The sequence below is a fragment of the Takifugu flavidus genome, chromosome 14, assembly GCF_003711565.1.
Source record: "Takifugu flavidus isolate HTHZ2018 chromosome 14, ASM371156v2, whole genome shotgun sequence".
Taxonomy (NCBI): Eukaryota; Metazoa; Chordata; class Actinopteri; order Tetraodontiformes; family Tetraodontidae; genus Takifugu; species Takifugu flavidus.
The window spans coordinates 2,935,988-2,949,238 of record NC_079533.1 but is presented as its reverse complement, the minus strand read 5'-3'; the positions used below and the strand labels follow the sequence as shown (position 1 = coordinate 2,949,238).

Genomic DNA, 13,251 nt, shown 5'->3' with positions numbered 1-13,251 from the left:
GTAATCTAATATCATGTAAGACACAGCTAATAACAAATAAAATGAGATAAAGCTGGGAATGGTGATTTCAGACTAATTCAAGTGTGACTCTTCCAAAAAGTGGCTGTGCAGTCAAAATGACCCCAAAAGTACAACAGAGAAGGCATCAAGTGAACTGGCTGACAGCTGTGTTCAGTCTACAGCAACAAAATAACCAGGACTTCACCATTAGAAAAACAAAACAGGCACATTTGGCATTAAAAAGGATACTGCATATCATCATGAAATCATTGAGCCAACTGTAAAATACTGTATGGTGGAGGAACACTATAATGTGATTTTCACTATGATTTAGGGCCTGCTGGCATTCCGATTGGAAATTCCAATATCAGTGTTTGCATGGATGTGAAATGAAGTGACGCAACTATAGCGTGCATACATCAAGCAGTTATTCCGAATAAATTCCCCAAGATGTGCACTGGGAAGATGTGATCAAATCTGTTGAAATCAGCACAAGCAGCTTCCGCAGAATGCTTATGATGGCTCTTGCTGCTTCCCGTCTACCTCCTATGTGCCTGTTGCCTTCTCAAAATGGACCTACATCATATGCTGCAAACATTTAATTAAGCTCCAAGCACATCAGTTTATATTTCTGTGTTCAATGCAAGGGGGTAATAGCCAGACGGAACCTCAGGGGTAAAAGTTGTGCCCCTTCCCACAATCGCTTTGCTTAGAGCAACACTTTAAACAGATCATCATAGACCCCCCATCTTGAACAGAAAAATATTTCCTGCCGAATGAGCCCGTTCAGTTTAAAAGAAAAAAAAAAATCCAATTGATGCTTTTACATGACAGTTTTATACTCATACGCATGAGACATCCATCAGCTAAGACAGAGCCGGAGCAGATCTGCAGGAGAGACCAAAGATGGCTAAAACTGCTCCAGAACGCGGCACAGGTTTGATCCACAGCTGCACAAAGCTCTTGGTTGAGGCTACTGCTGCCAGGGAGAGGTCAGCCAGCTACTAATTCCAAGGGTTCAGTTACTTTTTCCACTAGCATTTTGAATGTTGAGATAGTCTGTTAATTAAAAAGCTTATAATGGATTTACTGGAAATCAAAGCTTCTGACAGTGGCTCAGTTTACACACAGAGGACATAATAAACAGGCAAGGTGCAAAGTTTTATATGTGACAACTGCTGCAGCAGGAAATGACGCAAGATCCTCTGGAACAAAAGTATAAATGTGTCTCGCATTCTCTCCTTCGCTTAAACAGCTGTCCTGGCTTACGCAGGTTCACAGCTGCCCACACCACTGCTCTGCAGTTGCTTTCAAAAGCAACACTCCACATCTGCATCACTGAATAATGTGTCTACTTGGCTGTCAGGAGAGAAAAGAAGGCAAACAACTCTTCACTTTCACACAAATATTAACAAAATGTGTTTAACTGTGGTGTCACGGCAACCCAACACCAACACACAGATGGAAAGACTAATGTTTCCCAACAGCGCCTATCATCACCAGTTTCAGGGCAGTGCAACATGTTTCCATGGTTTTACTAGGAAACGGCAAAGGTTAGTGCTGAGCAGAGGATCTAGACAGATCAGACATATTTTCCAGGGCTGTGTGGCTTCCTGCAGGAATGTGCTCTTTCAGTTTCCATGGAGAAACACACAGAGATTCTTACTGTTGCAGGACAAAGCTTAATGCTCAGTGGATGGGTTTACAGGCCCCCTCATTGTAAAAGGATTAAATAAATCAAGGCCAGTCGAGACCTAGCACCATAGCACCCCTACTGTGGCCTTTCAGCTCCAACCAAACAGACACACACAAACACAGCTGGTCCCATCCAGACAGAGGACACATTCACAAACTGTGACAAAAGTTGGAATAACCTGGAGTGATCTGCACACACCTTCAGGGGCCAAAACAGAGACTGTTTCACTTTGAGCCTCTCCAGGGTTTCTGTCTTTATCACAACACAATGATCTAATGATTTTGACGTAAAATTGTTATGAATAGTCGACATTACTACGAACAGTTGAAATTTCAGTCTCTGTCATGATGGCCTGTCTCTGCTGCAGCTCTCCAGGTTTGTTTTGTTGTGAAGCATTTGCTTTTGCATTTTGATAGATAGATGTACAATACTACACAAGTCAACTTATAAATTTTTGGTCATGTTATGTTTTTGGTTGGTAAATGGGAGACATTTGTGGAATGAAAATCCGTAGAAATTGGATGTTTTGCGTGAGATTTCTACGGGGAAGGTTACAGCATCCGTTTTCCGCCCCTGAAATCATTAACACTGAACAACAGCATTCTCTTTTCTTACAGATATCACACTAAAAACAAACGACAGCCTGCTTCTTAGACTGAAATTTGCATTACACATTTCTTTCTTACAGGATCTTAAAGCAAAATGTTCTTGGGAATGACCTAGCCATGGATAATTCTAAATATTTACAACATAAGTAGACATGATTTACAGCTTATGTGCGTTAAAGGTTAGAAGGGAGATTATTACACTGTGCTTTAAATACCGTATAGGCCTCAGCATGTCCATACAGGCCAGATGTATTAAAGGCATAATTGCAAATTAGTCAAGCTAGTGGAATTAATCTTCGGTTAGTGGTTGGAGGTGCAGCACAGCAGAGCAATTTATACCTGAATTTAGGCTGTAGTGGTTTAACGGGTCGGCCATCAACGAACTGTCCTGTTTTATACTTTCCATCTCCAAGTCTGCATGCAGCCCAATGGAAGGATGGATGAAAGGATGATGGATGGACGGATGGTTTGAAGGATGATGGATGGATGGGAAAAAAGAAATAATCAGCAGGAGAAAAGCATGTTAGAGAACAAAACAGATTTGTGACCATCATAAAATGATACTTGGATGCTAAAATAAGAAGCACAGAATACAAAATTTCATCAGGTCTGTACAAATGTTGAGTAAGAAAAGATGGACTTGACTTCAAAAACTGATCAACTTTAACATCATATGGAACAACTGAAAATACTAACACACTTCCTTTACTGTTTCTGCTCCATTTTACACTGGAGGAACACATGATGTGCCAAATAAACCCCACACTGATGCTGACAAATGACTGCATTATAATCCATCTACATCTTTTTATTTGCACCATTTTTTGAAAAGCCACTCTCACTATGTTCAGCACACAGCCAGATAGAAGCTGCACACAGCATGGTGTTTTATTTAAGACCCCTGACATTACTAGCAGTAATGTCTGTTGCTGTCAGCCTTAAATCAACTTTAATTACACCCAAACTCTACTGATTAACATGAGGAACATCATCTGTTAGATGAAGCCCAAATCAGCAATGTATTTAGTGTGTGACTGACGTAAAGTGGAGTAAGTGAAAGGGTGGCTTATTTATGTATACCAACACGCACAGGGAGGGAAGAGACTCCAAGAGGCAGGCTGCAGTCCAGAGCAGGGTGAGGCTGAGGCAAAGGAGGAGCAGTCAGATGCAACAATTACTTACACACACAAGCTAGTGTACATCCCTGTGCGGGGACACAACAGTGTTCATCATACTTTGCGGTGGAGATAAAGCAGTGCAAGTACTCAAACACCACGACATGCTGATATTTGTTATGTTGCTGAAATTAAATCTGCACCATTTAAACTATTAGGATTATAATCAAGACGTATAACTTAAAAAAAACAGAGCAATGTGAGACCAAAAAACCCCTCCTTTGATTATACGTAGCTGCTCATTAATCGAGAAAAATCAATACATCAAAGGTTACATGCAAATTAAACAGAAACTGTTATTCTGCAGCATGAGCAGGGGTGTTGCAAGCAGACTTAGTCATGGACTCAGACTGTTAATACTGCAGCCACACAATGTGACGGACACAACTCAACCGACATGTCACATGTGGGTCGAAAGGACTTGAAAATGCATGAGACTTACATTTGAAAGTACAAGGCTTCTCCACTGACAAAAGCCGATTGGCTGTGTGTCATGCGGGTTTCAGTGTGAATGATGTGGCCCTGTATGCAGTGATGGGCTGGGCCATACCTTAATCTCTAAACTAGGTGCTGCAGTGTGAAATGTAATGCATAGAGATAAAGTATTTCTGAAAACTATGTATAAACTAGGATTACCTGATACATTTGACAGATGTTTGGCCTGATCTACGCTCTCTAGCTATACTTTATCCTACATTCTTGTTACAATATCAAGAATATTTTAAACATGATTCTTACATGGTTGAATTCTAGGATTGACTGTCTCTTTGAATATTATAAAAATACTCATTTAATTTTTATTTGATAAATCGTGCATTACATTTGAACTCTTATGGAACAAACAATTAAATCTCTGGGTAAAGAATACTGACAATAAATAATAAATAATCAAAGGCATCCTGCATATATAACTTTCGCCGAACATATTTTTGTTAATAGCTTTAGAGGTGGAAGAGTACCTGGTTTGGGCACTGTATTGGTCATGGACTGTGGTACTTTATCATTTATGAGCTCCACACACTCACTGGGAAAGAAGCCAACCTAAAAACACAGGAGAGAGCCAGTGTGAGATGGTAGGACATGAGATTTCATTTTGGATGTTTCTTTGTTTCCTAGGTGGAGAATTGTCCACTTCACACCTGAATTCTCTTGTGGTTTCAGACATGGTTTCTGCTCAGCAGAAACATTAATTAATATTATTGGTAATATGATGGACTAACATAAGATGATCTGCATTAAAAAAAATAAATTAAAAACATTGACTGAGCTGGATTAACGTAGCCTTAGTCTGCAGACAGAAATGCTATATGCTACATTTATTAGATATCCATCATCCTCATTTGTAAGAGTGATTCCATCTGTTCAAGTTCAACATTCTTTCAAAACTCTAACAAACTGAGAGCAGGAGACAGAGAGGAACATCTAAACTTTAAATTCCAGAATTTTGGAAAGTGTAATGAAATCTCAGCAATAGATTTTTGAGAAACCACCTTTTTACAGCATTTACTTCCTGTGTCTGCCATCGTGTCATTAAGCAGAAAAGAATCAGTCTGACAGAAAACACAATAGTAAAATATTCTCATAATTGTGTCATAAAACTTTTGGTAGTATTTTGTCATGTCACTGACATTCTTCAACACTCAATCTCCTTTGGTACACTCCATGAATTAGATTGCCATCTTAGCAAAAACAAGTCTGAATTCCACTAAAGACCAGAAGAGGAGTTCTATTTAACAAAACATTGTAAATCTACACTTCAACTAATGGAGGTTAATTTGGTGAGTCTCTTGTTGTACCTGAAAGCCGTGTTTGCCCCTCCACCATGTGGTGTCTTCTTTAGGAGGCATATCAATCACAGACACAATGTCGCCAACCTACGGGGAGCAAAGTGAGCTCATTAGATGTGACAGTCCCTCAGACCACATCACAGGCCAAGTGGAGGGTTCTTGGTTCAAGTCCCAGTTGTGAACGTCTAAATGTTGAGACAGGGCCCTGCGATTAGCTGGTGACACATCCAGGGGAGTACCCTGCCTTTGCCTGTATGCAGGTGGGATAGGCTGCAGCACCCTCCCCGTGAACCCACAATGCAAATAGTGGTGAAGAACCCCCCCCAAACAAACTAAATACAACATACAGTATTAAACTGTTAATAAAAGATGAGGAAAAAGGTGAGTGACTGCAATGGAATCTGAATCTGTGTTCACCTCAAAAGACAGCTCGTCTGAAGCCTGGGCGATGTAGCGCTTGATGACATGAGCAGCAGCAATAGCGGGAACATTGATGGATGATTCTTCATGGACCAATAGATGATTTCCCTTGTTGTCCACCTAAGACACACATTCCATACAGTGGATTGTTACATTCAAAAACTTTTTACCCCCTTTTAAATTATTAACAGTGAATTCCAGAACTTGCGACAAATTGTTATCCAGAAAAGGAAGCATCTCCAGAGTGATTGTATTAAAGCAAATTGATATAATTTATCAAAAAGCGAGTACATAATGTGAAAAAGTACTGACACATTTTTTGACTCATCAGAAACAAAGACTTTAAAACTGTATATATAATTAGATATTTTCTGAAAGCATCCAAATTGGGTCCAAATCCCAATTCCACTGAAGTTGGGATATTGTGTGAAACTTAAATAAAAATAGCATAAAAGGATTTGCAAATTCTTTTCACCCTATTTTCAAGTGAATAACTACAGATACAATGTATTTAATGTTCAAACGGATAAAGCTTGTTTTTTTTGCAAATGTTCACTGATTTTGAATTTGTTGTTTTCCAAAAATCTGGGACAGGGGCAAGTTTACCAGTGTGTTACATCACCTTTCCATTTAGCAGCACGCAATAAGCATTTGGAAACTGAGGACAACAGTTGTTGAAGCTTTGTAGGTGGAATTCTTTCATATTGTTGCTCGAAGCATAACTTCAGTGCGTCAACTGTTCAAGTATCTGAAAGGTCCTTTTCCTCTTTGGTGAATGGAGGACGACGACATACATGATCTTCTCTGAATCTTTTGATGATATTATGGGCTGTAGATGAAGAAATCCCTAATTTTCTTGCAAATGTATGTTGATTATCTTGTTAAGCTGTTGGACCTCACACCCTCCTCACTTGTGAAGGCCTGAGCCTTTTTGAGCATTCCTCAACTTTTCCAGACTTTTGTTGCCCCTGTCCTAGTTTTTTGGCATCAAATTCAAAATGTGAATTTGAAAACAAAGTTGATCTGTTTGAACAATAAATATATTGTCTTTGCAGTGTACTGTATTCAATTGAATACTGGTTATAAAGTCTTTGCAAATCACTGTATTGTTTTTACTTATGTTTTACAATCTGTCCCAACTTTATTAGAATTTGGGATGGTAGATTAATTAAAAACTAATGCATTGCCAAAATGTCATGTTTGTTAACACATGTAGATTATTTTATTTCAATTTATAAAACCAAAAGCTCATCAATGTCCATATCTGAATATATTAGAATTAAAGACACAATGAAAAGAGAGGTTTTCCCCTGAATCAGAGGAGACAGAGCACAGTGCAGACTCACCTCCATCCATGTGAGGGCGGGCCCACAATTAATCTTATTGTCAGCGATGGCTGAAAAGCGGGAGAGGTATGCTAACAACATCTGGGAAACAGACTAGGATGGAGAAAAACAGACAAAAGCTGGAATCATTACATTCACTAGAATTTACCCCAACTTAAAACAGACGTTACTCCTGACATTTCAAATGTCAAATGCTTTATCTGTAGATTCACCTTCACAGCACCAACACAATTACAAAGACAATGTTGAAAAAAAGCACAGTTTCAATAAGACAGGGTTTCTGTTCAGGAGAGGGATCATATGACACCTGTAAGGGAGCTACTGGTGAAACTTAGTCAGTATTGGAGCATATGTAGCTTTTATTACACATTGTCCACAACAGCCTCCAGTGATGAGCCGGTTTAACCAGTTTGGTTTGATACTCAATCTCTGCATTCCTGTTAAAGCCTCAGTTTTATCAGTAGGTTTTGAGTGGCTCAGGACAAATTCCACAGGAGAAAACACATGAAAATGACAAATGTTGCTTTATCAAGTCCATCGTGTCAGCTCTAACAGGCCAATGTTAACATTCATTTAAGAGTTACAAAGCAAGGCAGGCGTAATTACAAAGCTAATGTTTTGGGAGATTTTTTGAAATCAAATCCACAAATCTAAAAGATGACCATTACTTCATTATTATAGTTACTACAGGAATAATTCAATGTGAAACAAATATGTATAATGTAAAACAAAGCAAATTGATTCTAAAAATGACAGCAGTATTTGTTCACAATATTTACCTCTGACTGGTCAGTCAGACTGTCCAATCGAGGCAGTTCAGGCAGTTTGGAGAAGCGTCGGTCATAGATGCAGAGGTGCAGGTGTTTATCCAGGACACGGAAGTCCTCGTAGCTGCGTTTTACAATCCAACTACGACCCTGCAAGAATATGATACAGAACAGTCAGACAACAAAAAATGCGAAGATTTAAAAAATGAGGAGACTTTTCAACTGTGTCATTGTTTCTGTTGAGCCCTTACTAGCTGTGCCCTCAAGCACAACTCTGCCGTGGCTGCAAACTACAACAACACATTAGGGCCATCGGCAGGGAAAGATAGAAAAAGGCTATTAAAGAATATAAACATTATTATAAAGATTAGAAAAGATAGATCTACAAGGAAAGTTTATATAGACACACACACACACACACACATATATAGTATTCTTGTCTTTTCAAGACATATTTTGTATGAAAAAATCTTACCACAGAATTACTTTAAAAACAGAAACCTGACTAATCACAAATTCTTATCCTAGCTAAAAGTTGTCATTAAAAATAAACAATTCAGCTGCCTTGCTCTCCGTTTTTAAATCACATTCTTTTGTTTTAAGAGGATTCTTCTGTGGAATATTTTCTTTTCATCCAGTTAAAAGGGCTGAAAACCCCAGAGAAAGAAAGTTGGGGTGGAAAAAGTACTTTACTTTGAGTTGACCCAGAAATTGTCTGACTGAGGCCAGAACAAGTACGAGTGGGACTGCAGTGCACCAGTCAGGCCATATTCTCTTGCTGCTGGCATAGACGGGTGGAGAACTCCCCATGCTTTTCTGCCCTACTTTCATAAAATATTTTTTACCCCCCCTCTCTCTTTTTGGGTCTGTGGAACTGAACCAATCATGATGTGTGGTTTTTCCTTCTCTGTTGAGAGTTCTGCATTCAGAAGGCCAACTTTATGGCATTTTCTTCCCATTTTCAAACAGAATTAGTTTAGCTTGAAACAGTTCTCTGTGGTTTTGTGAAAATGGGATTTGCACAGCTGCAGACTGATGCGGCACAGCCAGGCTTATGGAATGTGATCAAAAAGTATGAAACCAGAATCACAAATGTCACTAAAGAGGCTTGTGTCGGGTTTCCTGCAGCTGGTTGGCATGGAAAAGCACAACTTTCAAGATTCTGGGTTAACCCCATTTCTTGCGAGACTGCGTATAATGTAATCATAAATAATTTTGCAGTAATTTTACTCAGACATATTTCCTTAAAAGGAAATTTTGAAAAAGACTAAGCTATTTACAAGAATCTTAATGTTTAGATGTGAGGTATTCCTTACCTGGCAGTGAATATGGACCAAGTACACCAGCTCTTTAGACTCATAGCTGTTCCGTGTCACTTCGCACTGTTCGTCGCCCAGGGACAACTGGAAGACAGAGACACCGATAAGCCAGAACACAATTATTGGATAATCTCCGTTGATTTTATCTATGCAACTGACAAAATATGGCATAAAAGGCTAATTCAGAGACACGTGACTCTGACAAACACATTCATTTTCATCTGTCAGTTTGTCCTCATGCACCTTTCCTCTGTAGTACTTGAGCCGATGTAAATACATAGAAAACTGTGATGCAGCACATGGCCTCCTCCTGTGATACACACCCTGTTCTGGGAATAGGGGGCTTAGTACCTGCTGTTAAATTCTACTGTCAAATGTGACTTGATGGTCGGAACTTAAACTTATTTGTCCGCTGGAGTGTGTGTTTGGCTCAGATGAATGGTTACTGATGTTCAAATGAGTGACTACTTACTAAAGATATAGACTCAACATTAGGAATCATTTTTAACCAGTTGCTCTATTTCCTAGCACACTGTGAACCAAGGCTAGAAACTAAAACAACCATTCTGCGATTGTAGAAATAGCTGAATGGTTCAAAGTGGTCATTGAGAAAACAGCATAAACATAATAAAAAAAATAAAAGAAAATGCACTCGGAGAACGCAGACCTCAGCCAAGCAGCTCATTACTCCACATATGACTTACACTAAGTATGGTAAATATATAGGCAGCAGCGATACAAGGTTACATAACAGTGAGTCACTTTGCTTTACCCCATGGCCTTTATCTTTGGCAGATCAAAATCCCTTCGGAATCCAGAACCACCAAAAAATGAATGTGCTCTTCTTTGGCCCGTTATCAACATTTGCTGAAAATCTTACTTAAATCTCCATAACTTTTGAGTTATTTTGCTAAAAGTCAGACACTGCCTGTGATAACCTCATTGGAGGAGGTACAAATATATGATAAGTAGCAAAAAAATATCTAATTGTAAAGCTCTCTTTGTCCTGAGCACCACATAATCAAATCATACATCCTCAGGAACAGAATTGGGCACTATGATGCTTCATAGAGTCTAGCAATCAATCGAACACGGAAGAAAAACCAAATTCAACCAAGATCTCAGATGTGCTATTTTAGAGTCCTTTACTCATAGAAGAGCAAAGGGCAAGTGCAGTCCTGACAAGTGCAGATGAACACAAAATGCAGATTCATTCTTACACATACTCACAGCAGGTAAGCTAGCTTTTTCTTTTCCTTTACCGCAATTTCCTCCAATTCATGTCACACAGGTTAACTGTCTGAGGTCACTACAGTGCAAGCATGCTTCTCTTGGGTCAGGGTAGACATCCTCACAAGCTGGTCCTCTGCAGGATCCAAATGCCAAAACTTTGCTTCTCTTCACACGCAGTGTACCCTCCTCAGTGTGGTATTCCCAAGCAGCAGAGGTGGTATTGATGACAGCAGGTGATTACCCAACAGGGCAGCTTTCAAACTGACCTCCTCCATTTTGCCCTTTCTCCGCTCATTCCATTGTAATGCTCCATCCTCTTTCTCCTGGGGGCTTCTTGTTTCGGATTCCCTAAACTTAACAGAAGCTTGACCTCAGAACTGATGAACTGCAGTCACAAATAGGAGGAAGCGACCACATGAATTAAACAAAGCAGGTTCCCTTCAGGATTCTCCCGACCTCAGTCTTTCCCTGTCCCTCTAGCACATGTTCCCTCCCTTCTCTCTCTCTGCTGCTGTCTGACATGTTGGTTCACCCCTCCCCCCTCCTCTCTTCCTGCTCTCCATCTCTGGCTGGTACGTTCTCAGGACAAAGAGGACAGATGGAAAGAGCAAGAAGAAATGTGCAGTCTACTCTGTGCTTTCTTTTCACACTGGGACACCTTTTTCAACCTGCACAGCTGATTAAATAGCCGATTTAATTAGTTCACAAAAAGTATGTACCGGTAGATAATAAACCTCTAATGCCCATTACTCCAAACACAAAGAAAGAGGAAAGAAGATATATATTAAGAGTTGTACAAACTCATATGCTCCATCAGACAAGTCTATAAAGATCTGCTGGAGAAGAGCAGAAAATTGTGTTGAAACAGTATTTTAGACTTTCCTTGTTGCATCTACTTTCACATCTATAAAGACTTGTGAACCTGCCACAAACCACTGCTGCAACACAGTAAATTGGAAGTTGAAAATTCCCCTGCAAAATGCACACTAAGGAAAAATAAAGTTGCCTGAAATCACATTTTATTGACAAATTTTCCAATCAACATGTCTGAATCGTCACTACCATTCCATCATTTAACTTTTCAAGGGGGGCCCTTTGACTTCACTCAAGACTTTCTAATGCAGCCATATTTACAGTAAATTAAATTAGATGGGTAACAAAATTCAATTTTATATCACTTATAAACTTACAGCAGCAAATGGTAAAATGAATGGTTAGCATATGACACGTTTACTCTGACCTCCATCAGCCTGTTAATATTTATTCAGGTAAGGTGTAATTAACATAACAGTAATCTACCGGTATCTCCCCCTAAATCACAGAATTTGACTATTTCCTACTTTGACCTGATGATGGGTGATTTGGAACATTTGAGACAATTTATCTTCATGATTTGAGAGGGCATTTCACTTCATGGTCGTGAATATCTGTACCTCAGACAAACGTTCCCAGTTAACAAGCAACAGCTGCTTAATCTAGTTTACCTCCCCTGAGGAATGACAATAAAATGTGGCTTTCAGTACCTACGGGAAGTTCTGATGTTGCAATTGCAAAACTTTCAATTCCTGAATTTGGTGTCACTTTTTAAAATGAGCCGATGACCACGACTGATCTGTTAACAGTGACCTGGATGATTGAGAATCTACACAGACATAAATAGCCCTTCCACATACAGTATATTCCCACATCATGTGACTTCACTTCCTGCAAATAATAATGGAGATCCATGAGGTACTAGCATTTCACATCCAACGCCATTGCAAGTGACTGCCGCTGTATTTTGGATTTGAAATAAAGTGTGAACGATTGACTTCTACAAAATGGATTAATATAGAAAAGATTCAAACATAGAAGGATCACTGCAGGGGGGATGAGATCATAACTTGAGGGAAGGTTACAAAACACATCCAATTACAACACATGAGCAAGTGACCTAAATGATGAAAATGCAAATAAACACAGTTAAAATGGATTTCTACTTCAGTGTAGATTGTTGCGTAGCCCACTCACACAGGTCTATCTGTACACTGCTATCTGTAATCACACACCAATATATTTAAGAATGTAAAGAATGTTTTCTTTAAAGCATAACACATTATGGCCTGTAAGTGCAATAACATTCCACTTTTGCTTAGAATATTGATGCCCTCTTAATACATTCATGATGAGAGGATATTGGAACTTTCTTTCTATCTTTGCTTTATTTTCCAGAGGCCAGGGGGGTTGAGGCGTGTTCCAAACGCGCCCTCAGCTCCCCTGCAGTGGTGCAACTCAGCAGTTTAAATGTTCCCACGTCCCAGGCATTTTTCCTGCTGCACCAACTTGAGGTCAGGTGGGCCAGGAGAGGGAGGAATAAGAAATAAGCATCCAAGAGACAATTTATCTGTATGTTATCTTTAAACACGTGCAAACCTGAACACAGCGAAGACAAACAGCGTTCAGGGTGTACACCGCCAGAGATTTGCAGTATTGCAGCTTGAGGCTAAAGTCATACATTTCAAATATTCTGACTGATTTCCATTCAATGTCCGAGAATGACTAAGTGAAAACAGAATTTACGTATTTTAGCAAATTATTTTAGAAAAAGAAAAACAATAATACTGCATGGACATCAGTATTTCAACACTTTACTTGGTAATTGTGCCATTAACTTTGCCGACCTGGATTTAAAGATACAGTACTTTGCCATTGCTCTCTGAGGAGCCTCTCAGGTTCTGTAAAGTTGGGTGGGTCACCATCACAGAACTGTGATTAAACTACTTCTGGATTGTCTTATTGGAAGGGGAACCTTCAGCCCAGTCTGAGGTCCGTATCAGGTTTTTATTTAGTATATCACTGTATATCTCTCATCTCTGGGGCACTTCTTTAGGCCTCGTGGATTTGGTTTTATTCTGAAATTT

General features: G+C 39.4%; 1 protein-coding gene across 4 annotated transcripts in view; it reads right to left on the bottom strand.

Moving 5' to 3' along the window:
- arhgap32b (Rho GTPase activating protein 32b) overlaps positions 1-13,251 on the bottom strand; it is a 46,372-nt gene that overhangs the window by 13,765 nt on the left and 19,356 nt on the right. The window contains exons 1-9 of one of the 4 annotated variants that reach the window (XM_057055332.1): positions 10,349-10,809; positions 9,116-9,202; positions 7,812-7,949; positions 7,033-7,125; positions 5,684-5,806; positions 5,276-5,353; positions 4,439-4,520; positions 3,395-3,445; positions 2,644-2,718 (exon numbers count right to left, since the gene is read on the bottom strand). In XM_057055332.1, the coding sequence (XP_056911312.1) occupies positions 2,644-2,718; positions 3,395-3,445; positions 4,439-4,520; positions 5,276-5,353; positions 5,684-5,806; positions 7,033-7,113 (490 nt within the window). In that variant the 5' untranslated portion in view covers positions 7,114-7,125; positions 7,812-7,949; positions 9,116-9,202; positions 10,349-10,809. Of the gene's footprint in view, positions 1-2,643; positions 2,719-3,394; positions 3,446-4,438; positions 4,521-5,275; positions 5,354-5,683; positions 5,807-7,032; positions 7,126-7,811; positions 7,950-9,115; positions 9,203-10,348; positions 10,810-13,251 lie in introns of those variants that run through there. The other 3 variants (XM_057055329.1, XM_057055330.1, XM_057055331.1) reach the window with 3 other exon arrangements.